The following is a 14473-nucleotide window of genomic DNA, read 5'->3' as shown; positions in this document are numbered from 1 at the left end:
TAGAGGATAGTTTTTTTAAGTACCTGTTGAAAAATATTTCTGCAGATGCAAAGACTCAAATAGGAACTGTTGAAGGCAAGCAAGGGTGGTGGGCAGATGATGGGTAGAAGCTCAGCAAGAGAAACAAAAGCAAATTAACTTATGCAATGTAAGTTCTCTACTCACTTCAACGAACTTTTTTATATAAATATCCAGGGTAAATTTTGCTAGGAGGATTTGAAAATGAAGTAGCGTCATATAACTTAATGTTGTTTGTAAAAGATGTGTAGCTGTAAAAGAAGATGTGGGATAATGTGAAAAATTAGAGCAATGTGTAGTCAAAGTGGATTTGGAAATACCTAGAAATATGTGCTGTTGTTAGCAGTTGAAATCCATACCAGAAGTGTTTTAAATTTGGAAAACCTAAGAAATAAAAGAACTTCGATGAAGATGTGTGCTATAGTAATGCTTGAGCACAATCCAGCGTGTTTCTTTTGTAAACTACACAGTTGCCTCTGGTTGACATTGTAAGTAATGAATGTCAGTTGTGTTCTTTCTGGGGATTGCATGAAGTACTATTTCTTATGTGCATTTTTCTTCAAATATAAATATTAACTTCAGTATTAAGAGTAAAAGAAGTAAATAAGAGATGCTTTGTTTTCCACTCTCATTTTCAAGGGTTTCATTAGAAGTCCTTTATTAGAAGGCGCTTACTATAAGCGAAGAAAAAAATTATTAGAAATATCTTGGCAACTCTTCCATTAACCTGTGATGCCCACTTCAAATTACATGTAGAACCAGAATGTTTAGTAATTTTCATGATGAGGGTTTAACTCTTTTTCTTCCCTTCTTTAAATAAGCATTCATTAACAAAACCAGTATGTTTATTGCAAGTTATTTTAAAATATTGCTGTGCTAAAACTAACCTTTCTCAGGGTATGATTAGTGTGGGAAAACAGCTGCTGTCATACCTTTTTGTTGTCCATCTGAGGGATGATGGCTAGAATGCTAGCTGGCAGTGGGTCAGCTGGCTCAGGTTATTGCTCTGAGCACACATGCATGTTTTGGGAGGAGTGTGAATCTGAGGGTGGGTGCAGCAACACTGGTTAGGTCAGGTGAGACAAATACATCTGTCTTAGAATAGCTTCCAAGCGCTTTGCTCACAGAATAAAAATGTTTGCCCAGCATGCAGGAGTAGCCCATACTACTATATAGAGTATTGTCAGGCGAGATGTCCTTCTACAGCTTCTAAGCATCCTGGGGTGCCTTTGTACTTCCTAACCTGCCTGGTGAGAAAGGAATATACTATCTATTATCCCTATTTTATGAGCACAGAAAGTATCTCTATTTTCACAAAGATGCCAGAGGTGTCTTTGACAAAGGACAAATTAAACTCAAGGATCCTTAGGTTAGTACCCTATTCGTTGGGTCATTCTTTGGGGTTCAGTCTGCTTCACAGTTAACCTTTTCCTGGATATCAGTTTTAATATCGAGGGGTTTTTTTAATGGTCCACTTCTCCTGGTTATTTAATGATGTCTCAAATGCTTGGTCAGTCTTTTTGGGAGAGACATACTGCACAAATGAGAAATGGAGCATTTTCCAAGAGGCTGTTGCAAAAGTCATACCCAAACAGGGAAAAAGGAAAAAGAATCCTTTGCTTCCTGTCTTCTAGCATGTTTACCTCATTTGGGCGGAGAGGAAGAATAGAAGTGCTGATGGACAATCCTTTATATTAGCTGATTTCTCATACAGAAAGGAAGAAAGAGGAAGCACCTATCTCTTTCCTACAGTTCTGTATTGGGTCCAAAGACTGTATGAGGTGAAGGCTTTCAGATACATTGTGTTTGGCGTAATTATATGGGTTGGAGGAAATGATTACTCAGCTTTACTCAACAGTTACTAAACCACCTCTGGCATACTGTGTCCAGTTTTTAACCTCATGCATATAAGAAGGATGACAATAAACTTGAGTCTAGCAAAGGACCACCAGGGTGGTGAGGTTGGAACAGAAGACCTGCGAGGAGAGGCTGGGAGAACCAGGCTTGGTTAGTCTGGAAACTAAGGTTTCCAGCTTGTTTAGTCTGGAAACAAGAAAGCTTAGGGTGGACTTAATGGCAGCTGCCTTGTACCTCTGCGGGGGTTCCCAAGGAGATGAAGCCAGGCTCTTGAGTTTCACAGCAGCAAAACTAGAGACAGTGATCATAAGTTGGAGATCTTCAAGACCTGACTGCACAAATCTGAGCAACCTGGTCTGAATTTGATGTTGAGATTGCTTGGTGGGGAACGGGGCACATTGAATAAACTAAATATCTCACAAGGTCCCTCAAACCTCAGTCACTCCATCATTCTGTTTTGAGCAAAAGCATTTTTTTAGGTGAATTGGGACTACAGATACAACTTTTAAATTTAAGTCTGGAGACTTAAATGGGAGAGGGGAATGCAGCTTCCCCTGGCTGTGTTACTGTTAGAAGGCAGAGGATGGTTGCTATTAATTCCATTCATCTTCTCCACACTGGAATCTAATATTTGCCTTCATTTTATGAAGCTACTGAATTATAAAAAAATGACTTACTTTATAAAAAAATAGCTTACTTCACTTGTCAGAAAGAAGAAAGTCAAGCCAAGAAACATTTCTTGATCTGTCACTAATCCCTTTGTAGTTCACAATAGTAGAGATTTCCTTTCTCTATGCTATAGCATCCACCTTATAAGTGATCACAAGCTCTTTGAGAGACCCGCTTCTTCATGCTTCTGAATGGTTTGAGATTGCATACGCAGATGATATTGTCTGTCTTTTACCACAGCCATTTGGGTGGAGCAAAGCTCTGCTGGATTTCAGAAGAAATAAAAGCCTCCAATAAAATCCAACTTTGTTTTCTGCCTCAGCCTACTTTGGTATACATGCCATCTGTAATGGTCAAAATCCATTGGGGAAAAACTTGAGCCAAAACAGAGTCTAGGAATGATATAAACATTGCCTGCATTGGTATGGATCGAATTATGCATTGTACTTTCTATCTTACCCATTTTGCTTTTAAGTTTTATTCTTCCCAATCAGAAAACTGTCACTTTTCAAGTATTAAGTAACAGACCCAGGCATATAACCAGGGTTTGTTTGGTTTGTTTGTTGCTTTTTTTTTTGTCTGTAATTGATAGTAGGAAACACATTTCTAGGACAAAATGCAAATGAGGCTGTTATGGGAAATATGACCTTTTATGTAATTTAATTTGAAGTTGGTTATGTAAAGTAATTGCATGAACCTTTTTGACTCAGCTTGGGGGATACTGGGATAATATTGATTTAAGCAATCATAACATCAGGGAAATGAGAGAGAAATACTTTTTTCTTGTATTCCTTCCGACCAGGGTTCTGTCATTTAGTAGGAATAGATGCGTGTGGTCTAGTTTTAAGTAACATGAACGACAGTCCTTCTACTCCTCCAGTTGTTACTTAATTTTATAGCCATTAGTCCTGTTTTATGTTCACCTTATATAATTCAGCTCAGTGATGTTAGTGATAATGCAAAAGTAGATGCTAGGATGAGCAGAGAAATCTGGGAACTGATCTGCATTTTGGCAGAGATGAAATCTTTGTGTAGGCCAAGAGTCTGCAGTGATGAGAGTAGGAGAGCGCAATGATGGAACTTCTATGTTGGAAGCTGGGGAACCTTTGCTACTTACTCCTTTAACTCCCTATCAAGGCAGCACTTGGACAAATGCCCCAGAGGTAGCTTTGTTACTTTTCAGATCGATCTTCTGCATGGTGAACATGAAAGGCTGTGTATCAATATATTTATTGATGGTGAATATTAACTTATACCTCAAGACATCTAACTGAAATCCTGAGGGGTGGCTTGTAAGGTAGAGTAAGACTTGAAGTGAAACAAAGGTAGCACTATCTGGTGCACTTGTGTGTTTCCAAATATAGTAATGTAATTGAAAGTTTAACTTTAAAACTGTTTAAAATTCTGCTGACCGTAGCAGCAGAGCAAGAGCAGAAGGCGAGGGAAATGGGGCTGGAGTTCGGAGAACTAAGGTGGTACTGACAGCAGTCTGTCTTGTATAATAAACTTAAATTGCCATCCTTAGAAAGCAGCCTTTAATCAAGCTTTTGATGTATGCCTCCAAAGTTATGCTAAGGACATTCTGTGGTAGAATTGCCAAAGACCAAAACCTAATTTTGGTATGTTCTTGTTAAGAGTTTATATTATATCCCAGACTTAAGAAAATAAATATAAATGCCCACTTTTGATACCACAGTCATGACTGGTTTTCTGCCTGCCATGTCTGTGCCACAAGTAATGCAAATAGTGACAAATAGAGAAAGTGGATAAACATTTTTTTTCATGTTGGTGATAATGAAGAGGTGAATGTAGCTCTTGATCGGTTGTTAACCTGTTTCAAATTATTGACCTTTGTTCCCTGTTTGGAGTTTGACTTTCATTGAAGATACAGGGAAGAAAGTAGTTTTTGCAGCACAGCAAGTGCAAAAGCAGTTATTGATTTCATCCAAGATGAAGGTCATGCAGTAAAACCTTCAAATTACGATCTTTCTAGTTTTACCTTGTTCCTTTATATGAGTTGATACTACCAGTGTGTGTTGGAGCAGGTGGGAACATGCAGTTTTTGTCACACAGACTTGTCGGGAGTGTTAGGCAGGGTGACTGAAAAGCAAAGGTTTTAAGATAATTTCCCAATGTATCTTTGTAAACAAATGATTAATTTTAGATACAGCATTTTGGAAAGATGATCTCGGAGCTTCTTCACTGTGTGTAAACAATTGGAAAACAGGCACATTTTAGAGCCAGATAGTTGATGTTATTGCATTGTGTAATTATATAGGGCTTATATATACATGTATGTGTGTGCATATATACACAGATAGTACTAAAGTTCAGCATTTTTTGACTTTCACTTTGCAGTCAGTTTTTCTAGTAACTGCCAAAGGAAAGATCAAGTTTGTTTCTCAAGCCAGTTCCTCAACCTTTCAGCATTTGTATTTCTGCACATGTTTGTTAGTGAAGACAGTTTCCATTTCAAGGAAAATAAAAAATAATAAATACTGGGCAAAGGAAGTTGCAGTAATCTTTAGCCAGAATATGTTAATATGGACTAAATTAAAAATAAATTGATGCAGATTTGGTGGCTTTTGTTATTTTTAAATTTACATTTTTTGGCCTGTGACAGCTCTTCTGTACTGGTAGCTGGAACTGTGATGAGTGTGTTTCCATCACTGTGACATGATTGCATTGCTGAGGTGGACTCTAAGCAGCCTCTTTACTTACTCATGTTTAATGTGCTCCATGGAATGGTGGGTCCTGTGCAAGAAGACATCCTGTTTTGAAATTGTGCACTTGTTACTGTAAAGTTTGCTCCAGTCCTTTTCAGACGTCTTCATTCTGGCTGTTCTTGAGGATCGTGTTAGTCTTCTTTTATGCTAGTGATAGAAATTGTTACTCGCTACTGACCAGTACTGGGGAATGTGAATTAGCATTACATGCAGTAGTGCTGAGGTGGTGGGAGAGTGGAGATGTAGAATGGAGCTGTGTAACCATTTCTCTGCTGCAAGACTGGAAGCAAATGGGGCACCCACAGCCTTCTGAACCCCTTCCCCACCTCTTCCCCCATCCCTTCATGTGAATCTGTACTTGCCATGGATGATGGCATTTGCTGTGATATGTACACATCAAGGTCTGCTGAGGCAGACAGCAGCTGCATAAAGCACTTTGAGAGCTCTGTTGTAACGGCATTCAGCTAAATCTTGCAAGCTTACTTTTATTTTTTTTTTTGTAACTTTATTGCCTTTTCCACTCCTCTGGCTTTTGAAATACCCTTGCTTTCATCTGTCTGAAATCTCTCTTATGAGGATAAAGTTTGCCTCTCCATGACAATTCATCTTGCACTTCTTGTCCTCTTCTACGTCGACTTTAACTTCCTGCCACTGCCTTATGGACCGACTGCTTTACTTGTCCTTTTGCTCTTTCTCACCTCAGTTTTGACTGTTCTGTTTCTCTGGTTACACCAGTCTTGGCCACCTATTTGCCAGCTTCTCATACCAAATCTGTGTTGTGCAGTGTCTGACCAAAAGGTTCTGACAGGCAGAGTTCTGTCACTGTGCTCTGTCAGCCTGCTGAATGGATAATTGGATTTCTAATTAACTTCACTTTCTGGAACAAGACCAGGTTGGGAGAAGACCTGCTTTCAATCTCCCTGGTTTCCACTTTTTTGTCCAAACCTTTATTAGCTTGCCTGCCTTCAGATTGTACACCATTTTCTGCTAATGAAGTGCCAAGCATGACTTTGACTCCATTAGTCACAAACTAATGATTACACAAATGGCACTAAATGACCCAGGGCTGACAAGCAGTTTTATCCACATTTGTTTCTGGGGTTTATGTTGTTGTGTTATCCCTTTTGCCTGGAAGATCTGTAGCCTTTGCAAGGTAGAGTACTGAGAAAGGATGCTATATATTTTGAGTAAGTTCTAATGTACAGATGGATTCCTTACCAGCATGAGGCACAATATGTCAACCAGTGACATTTCAGTAACGAAAACAAGATGCTGCAGCATCGTTCAGTTTTTTTCTTTTGGTTGTCAAATTGTTTTTAACAGAGATACCAGTGTTAGCAGTCGGGCTGATCTGTATGAAAACATGCAATTTAAACTCTGAAACCTGGAGCATCTGCTATGCTGTGCCTCATCTTAATTTAGGGGAAAAAATTTAGATTTCATGTATGAGGACTGAACACTGTCTTCACTGGTACTTGTTACTTTTAGTGTCTGTGGTGGTCTCCAGTATCTAATTTTTTTTAACTATTTTTTGAAAACTAGGACACAAGTTGACAGATCTTGAGAGAAGGGAACTACTGGCAACAGCAGCGTCTTTGTATGTGGCTGAACAACTGAGATCACAGCGATTTCTAGGGACTCCAAGGTAAGTTCATTTCTAGGAACGCAGATGTGCAGATGCGTTTTTGTTAACGGCATATTCTCATGCTTGAGAGACGGTGGTGAGAAACTGCATCGTTTCTTAATATAGTCTGTTTTTTCTAAATTCAGATGAGCTGTGGCTTACATTTCCCTATGCACAGAAGTCATACATGATTATTTTTATTCTACATAATAGTGAACTAATAGGCACAAAAATGTCTTACAAGCCAGTACAGTAATTAATGCACATCAGGAGTTTCATTAATGCAAAATGTTGCTGCATTAGTAACTAACCACAAGTTGAGCATCACACATTTCCCATGTGTCCATTTGAAGCGATCTAAGCAGTCTGGGATAATATGAATATTCAGTTACAGAGGTTTAAAATATTGTGGATTCCTGAGTAGTTTGCTGCCTTGGTGAAGAACCTTAATAGTTAGGGTCTAATTCTGAAAACACTTTCAGACTGGTAAATACTTGGAGAGTAAGCACCTTGCTTTAAGTATGATTTTTGGTGCTTTTGTTCCCCAACTTCCTCATTCTTCTGGATAGTAACTGCTGATAACCTAGGTGGTACTGTTAATTGGCCAGCCATTGCGGTACCTTGTGTCAAAATACTAATTCACTTCTTTGGCTTTTTGGAACAGTATGTTTTTTTCTCTAGGATGTTTCTAGCTTTTGTTGTCCTCTGGCCCATTGTTGTCAATGCCTTGAGACCTTCTGTTAGAACACCTGAATCTGTGAACCTTGCTTGGGTAGTTGGTGTTTGCAACAGCTGCAAACAGCGAATCCTAACTTCAGCATGACTCTTTCTTCTTGCCTCACATTCTTTAATGTAGTTGTGTGTGTGTGTGTGTTTGTGAGACAGAGAGGGAAGTCAGAATGCAGGATAGACATTATTCACATTCCATACCAGTGGTTTGACAGTGTATTCTATTACTGATTTTACAGTGGTCAGGAATAAATCAAATGTGGTTTCAAGAAGTCTTTATTTTTATTTGTACCCACAAAGATAAATAGTACCATATGGTGTTAAAAAAAAAAAAGAGACTCTTAGAGCGAGCAACAGCTTTGTAATATACAGCATATGTAGGACTAGGTCATTGCTTGCCTTATGCACCTACAGGGGAAAGTAAAGTACCTTTTTATTTTCTTCCACAAGTTATATCCTCCATAGTAAATGGCATAAGGAGAAGAACAGACACTCTAGACACTCTAAGGCCACTGTTCCCGAAGTAAAAATTGATGAATGAAAATGAGGAGGAGCCTTGACTGTAGATTTTATTGGCCAGCATAGGAAGTTAAGTAGTCTGGTACTGCTGTAGAGAAGTAGTGGATTACTTTGTACATAGACTAAGGACAGGAATTGCTGATTTAAGCAGTGATTCTCAAACTGCTGTTGCATTCCCTGCTCTGATTTGAGATTTTTTTTCTCAAAATGTTCTTACTTGCTAACAAGAAAGGAAAAGGAGTCCAACTGTTGAAGAATTTTTAATATTTTCTTTCTATTGCAATTTTCTTTCAGTACTAGGTATTTGTGTATCTTAAAAAAACACATATACAACTATTTTAACCTAGATGTCAAATATGTTAACAAAGTATTGCACTGAGCAGTCAAGCATTGGTCATTCATATCTTTGTGCTGCATCAGGGAAGCAAATACACACTCCTCTTTGAAAAAGAATTATCTTATTTTTTGAGTCCTTCTAACCTAACTCCCTCCATTCCAACATGAGCAGAGAAGACAGCAGAGTCTGACCACATGAAGTTTGTGCTTGGTAAGACTAGATTAAGGTCTGATTTTTCAGATTTGAAATGGTGGAGTCAACAATTCTTTTCAATACAGGGAAGAACACTTTCTCTTGCCATGATGGGATGTACATAACATTCAGCTCAGCTTTCAAAGGATGATCTCTTCTGTCTGTTGCGACATATACAGCTCTGGAATGAATCCTTCATAAGTTGAGCCTTAAAATTTTCTCGAAGTGGCATCTGAGTGTGGTTCTTGGTGAATAGGCCATTGTTTCAATCCACATATATTGTTAGATCTACTTGTCTTAGTGATAGTAAAGCTGCCTGTTTGAGGCCAAATAAGGATGAGGGTAATGCAAAAGGCTTACTGGTATGTAACTTCTGAAGAAATACAAATCTGGTAATGAGCCCCATTCCCCAAAATCATGCAGCTCCTTCAGAGGAAAAGTCAAAGAAACAAAGGCAGAATGAGCTCCAAAGATTTTTTTTTTGTAGAGTGTCCTTGGAGCAGCTAGTGGACTCCCTCTAGAGGGAACTGAGGACTGTGGAGCATGCAACTTAGAGTCCTGTCAAGGATCCCTCACAACATCTCCTTAAGTTACCCAAATTGCATCTGACACCTTTTTGAAGGTATTCCATGTCATGGGTACTTTTTAGGGAGGATTGTGGCCATAGAAAGCACATCTTTATTGGTATGACTGCATTCTGTTTGAAAAATACTGGTAAATAAAAAGTGCAGAGTAGGAACCTGTGCTACTGGCAACAAATCAAAAAGGCCAGTTGTAATCTTGGATGCAGTTTGCTGTGGCAGAATTGGGTGTTTGGAGTCTGTGTGACTTTTAAATCCATGTTGGAGGATGTAAGCGGATTAGACAGACTGCATGTTCCAGACTTGATCCATAACATTCTCCTAATGGTTTGGAAAACTACATTACCAGGTTGGTGATCATCTTCAAAATTTCAGCTCTCTGGCACTAGTTATGTTGACAGCATTTTTTTTTTCTTTTGCATGCACTGAAAGCAGTTGAGGAATTTCTGTGTGAGGAATTGCACTGAAAAATAGTATTTTGAAATCATGCGTTATTTCTTCTGAACTTGTCACAGCTGCCCAATAGACAATTTTTTTGCTGAGCTTGAGTTATATGCCTATCTTTGGTTTTGGTTTGTTTTCTTTTCCCTTTTGGGAACCATATGTATAATAAGCATTCTTTTCACAACTGCAGAGGTATTTCGAGTTCCTTTTTTTTTTGGCCATGATTTATTCAGCCCAAGTCAGGAGTGTTACTCTAGCCAGATAAATAAAGAAATGTGCTTGGAAATCTTCACAGAAGCTCCACCTTTCACTAAGCAGTGCTACTGAGACTGTGATCAGATGAAATGGAGCTGAGCCAGATTAAGGTATTGTTATCCCAGCTTGCTTCTCCTTGGTCTCTTGCCTTTTCCCTCCTCCTCCTCCTCCAGATATGCAGACGGGTGTGATTTTGTATGTAGTTGCTTTCTACTCTGGTTCTGCTAAAACAACCCATACTAGCTTAGAAACAGATAGTAATACTTCAGATAATTCTGACAGAACCAGGTTAAGTACTTGTGACACGTGAAATTACTCTGTAAGAGCTGGAAGGATGGGAATATGTAGCGAGGAGGAAGAGATGAGCAGAGGATGGCTTGTAAAAGGGATGCAGAAGTGGCCCTTAGCTCTGTGCCACAGAGCAGAAGGGGTTTCTCTTCTACAGTCAGTGATATTTGTAGGGATGTGACTGGAAAAATACGTATTTTGCAATCCCCTGGGTGACTGAATCACCAACTGTAAGGTTCTTGCTGGAATGTGCTCAGTGAGCTAGTGCCTTACTAGGATCAAACACTCAACTTTCTTCAAATAGTTTCAATTAGACATGGCTCCTGTAGTGGGATTCTTTGTTGCAGTAGTTTGTGTGGCTTTGAGATTAATACAGGCCACAAGCTGAAGGCTGGTTTGCCTTTCCTGTGTTAGAATAAATTGTATTATGATTTGGGTGGAGCACCCACAGGTGAGTTTCCACTCTCTGCATTGCTGTGTGCCCCTGGCCTCACCAACAGTCTCTTAGGATTAATTTGCCAACCTTTAGTTAGAGCAACTGCCAGAGACCTGTGCATGCACAGAGTTACTGGAATATAGACATTTACTTTTGTTATGCAATCCAATATTTAGAGCATTTTCTGTTTTGGTGGTTGTTTTTTTAATTTAACTGGTTGTTACTGACCAGTTTTCTTGAAAAAAGTTCTTGTGGGCTGGGGTGTGGGGTTTTTGCCTTTTTTTTAAAAAAAAAAAAGATAATTAGCTAATGAAAATGCTTGGTATTTTGTGAGCCAGATACTAATGTGAATATTTCACCACGGTATCCAGATAATAGAGGCACATGTTTCCTACAGGAAAGAACCATGAATGATTGATGATTGTTCCATTGTTCAGCTTTCAGTTATTTTACCTAGGACTTTTCCTACTTATTCCATAGTCCAGTTTATTGTGAAACTGGTGCCACCCACAGCTGCTGAACAGATTTACAGCATCTAGTAAAATCCCAAGGTCTTCTAGACAGACCTCGATCTTGTTTCAAGTGGAAACATATTTTGGCTGCAGTCAATCCAGCTTATTTTATGTCTGTTTGATGTAGTTAGCCTTTGAGACTAAAAATGGTGTTGTACAGTTGAATCTTCACATTTTGGCTTCAGACTTGTTTTCATTAGTGGATTGGGAGGGGAACAGGAGAGTGACTCTCCAGGTGTGGCTACATCATGCTATCTCATGGGTCTACTAATGTGATGTTTATACTTCTAAACCCAATTGCCTACAGCACTTCCTATGTGTTGCTTGTGTTGGCTGCTAAGTGTATTTTCCTAATTTTTTGTATGGGTTTTACCCTTTCATCATTTTTGACTTGGAAAAAAACAGTGAGGCTGCATGCCCATATTACCTGATACTACATGCAAAAAGATGGTAACACACTGGAAAATGTTTTGTATTGCTAGCAAAAAACCTAAAGTTTTTTTTAGCTCGTGTGTTTTGAATATAGAAGACTGGGATTAGGGAGTTAAACTCCTAACTCTTCTTGTGGGACCTTAGAAAAGTCCGTTGGTTGGGCCTCAGTTTACAAACAGACAAAATGGCCTTAATATTTTACCACATTATTGAGGTTTTGTAGATACTTATTTATCAGCATGTGTAAAGTATTTTGAGACCTAAAATGGATGATGCTTTCTAAACATAAAATAATACTTTCATAGGAAGATAAGTGTATAGTGAGAAATTACAGATAAAATACAAACAAGGTTTTGTCAAGTTCTGAAAGAGCTAGGCTGAATTTTTATATGTTTTTATAGCCAGGGGTCCAGTGCAGCGGGCATAACATGCCTGATAGTGAGAACAGCACTGGATATATTTAGCTTTTTATTTAATGAGTTATTGTAGGTTTGTGTCTAGGTTGTTTTGGTACAGATATATTGACGTAAATCCTCAGGTACACTTAGTAATGATGGTTTGAATGCCTGCCTTGCCTTGCCATTGCGTGATTAGGGCAGTGAGGGAACTGCTTGGGGAGCAGCGGAGCCCCGCACCTCTCAGGCATGCTTGCTTTCACACAGACTACACCTATTACCCTGCTGGAGCCTGGGACGGAGCCAGCTCTTTGCCAGCCTGGGGCTTCCCCATATGGAAGGAGGGTCAGCTGCCCAACAGGAGGGCTTTCTGGGACTCCTGCGCTGCTGGAGCAGCACAAAATAAGGTTATGTTACATTCATTTTAAGAAGAAGGAAGGTGATGTCAGGAAAATTCACTGGAGTCATCTGAACTGGCTGCTTGGAAAGAGGGAGAGTTCTTACTTGCCGCACACTCACAGGCACTGCTGAATTGTATCAATTGCATTACGTGATTTTTATTCCCCCCTCTCCCCGAACTGCGGTAATAACATGAACAGTTATTGCAAGGACAGCTAAATATTTATATTTTGCATTACCCTACAAATACCCTCTAGTGTGATATAAACATAAAGCACTTTGTTTTCATTTGGTAAGGATGACTAAGTCCAGCCCACTTGTGGCTTTCTTTATTCCCTCACTTTGGAGTTATGCAGTCATCCTTAGCTTATGAAAACAACGCTGTCTTATCCTTACTCTTCTGATCCCCTGGTCAACAAGTCAAGCATTCTTTTCATGATTTAATGCTGCGCCTTTGAAAGTGCTCGATATGTTTATGTAACTACTGCAGCTTCAGACCATTATTCCATTGTGTGTTTCTTTTCTTTCCCCATAGACCAGCAAGGTACTAAGACTCCATTCTCCCTTTTTTTGTGTGATATCCTTGTTTATAACAGTCTATTCTGATTGTGACAACCCTCTCTTGTCTCTTTAGGTGTTACTTAATGCTGCTCTTTTGACGTCTTATAAATAATTACTTAAATTTTTTTGTAATCTTGCTTAATCACTGCTAGAGCAGGTGCCTTATATAATATTCTAGCTGTCTTTAAAATTTGCTATTATTTACCCTTCTACATTGTTCAGTTGCTTATTATAGAAAGAGGTTTATGCATGCATAAAGAGGCAAACAAGTAGATGCAAATAGATGGAACAGGTGTCTTTGGCCAGTCGACATGAACTTTTAAATAAAAGGTTGAAATGGGACATTTCAAGGTAGCATTTATGACTGTTTCTACAGAATGTATATATCCTGTTTTTTCTTTGAGTGGATTAAGTTAATGGAATCATAATTGAAAACCTAAGTAATATAAGGTATTTATATAGTCATTTGAAAGCAGAGTCGTCATTTCGTATGATTTATGAACATATATTCCAGAAACAGAATGGTCTGTTATGGGAAATTTTCATAGCCTGTCATCCCTATGTCATTTGTAGGGAAAAAGGTGTCCTGAGCACTCAAGAATCCACGCTTGCTCAGCCTTTAGAGTTGATAGCCGTTGTGAAATCATTATGAAGATAATCATTATGAAAAGTTTGAACCTCGCTGAGCATCTCTTGGGAGAATCCCCAAAGCAGTGGCATGCATCTTGCTGAGGTGATAGCTGGTGGGAAAGCTGTTCACGAAAGTAAATGGACCTGACTAAGTCCCTCTGTTTATTTTCACCATGTCTGCTGGGAAAACGGCAGCTGCTGTAGGAGCTTTATAGCTTCTGTGGCTACTGTTCATGTAATGTTGAAACTTGAATTTACATAGCATACCCATGTGAATGTTTACTGTTGTGCTGCAGTATTCCTGGCCTTTTTAAGCTGTGAATCTGGCCCTTTTCCTCTTCCATGCTTTCCTTATGACCTCTTCTTCTGCAAGATCCTCTCTTTACCACAAGACCTCTCTCTCTTTACTTTGGTCACTTTTATAAGCCCAACAATTCTTTCCTCTCATGCAGGTTTATACCTCCTAAACTTGTTCTTTAATATTTGTCTGTGTGTAAAAAGCTTATGCACGAAACTGTAGAACTAACAAGGTGTGTGCTAATCTCCATGTGCTGCCTGGTCATTTTACAGCTATTTTTAGCATAGTTTTTCCTCTCCATCTGTATGTTTTATTTGGAGTTTCAAAGGGCAGAAATGAAGTTGTGTGGAGGTTTTTATGGAAAGGCAAAGTTTTTCTTGACTTTGGGGGACTCTAAGCTCAATAAATGCATGTGTAACTGCATTCATGTGAGAAGTTTTACTCACATTTCTTTCCTAGGATTATTAACATAAAAACATAAGAATGAACGTCAGGACCTTAGCTTGTGAAGTTCCTTGAGGCACTGGTTGTGTCCTGCTGTTTGTTTGTGTAGTGTATAGCTTACTCTGGA

The 14473-nt window shown here is 38.9% G+C and overlaps 1 protein-coding gene across 1 annotated transcript in view; it reads left to right on the top strand.

Annotated features, from left to right (window-relative positions):
• The window catches only part of PCCA (propionyl-CoA carboxylase subunit alpha), a gene marked incomplete at its 3' end in the record, with an annotated part of 301448 nt that overhangs the window by 152748 nt on the left and 134227 nt on the right, over positions 1–14473 (top strand). The window contains exon 18 of the mRNA XM_082013979.1: positions 6813–6915. Within this exon, the coding sequence (XP_081870105.1) occupies positions 6813–6915 (103 nt within the window). The remainder of the gene's footprint in view (positions 1–6812; positions 6916–14473) is intronic.

This window comes from Phaethon aethereus (assembly GCF_964289735.1).
Source record: "Phaethon aethereus genome assembly, chromosome: 1".
In the NCBI taxonomy this organism is placed as follows: Eukaryota; Metazoa; Chordata; class Aves; order Phaethontiformes; family Phaethontidae; genus Phaethon; species Phaethon aethereus.
Note: the sequence above shows the minus strand (reverse complement) of the source record. Positions and strands in the feature narration are given on the sequence as shown.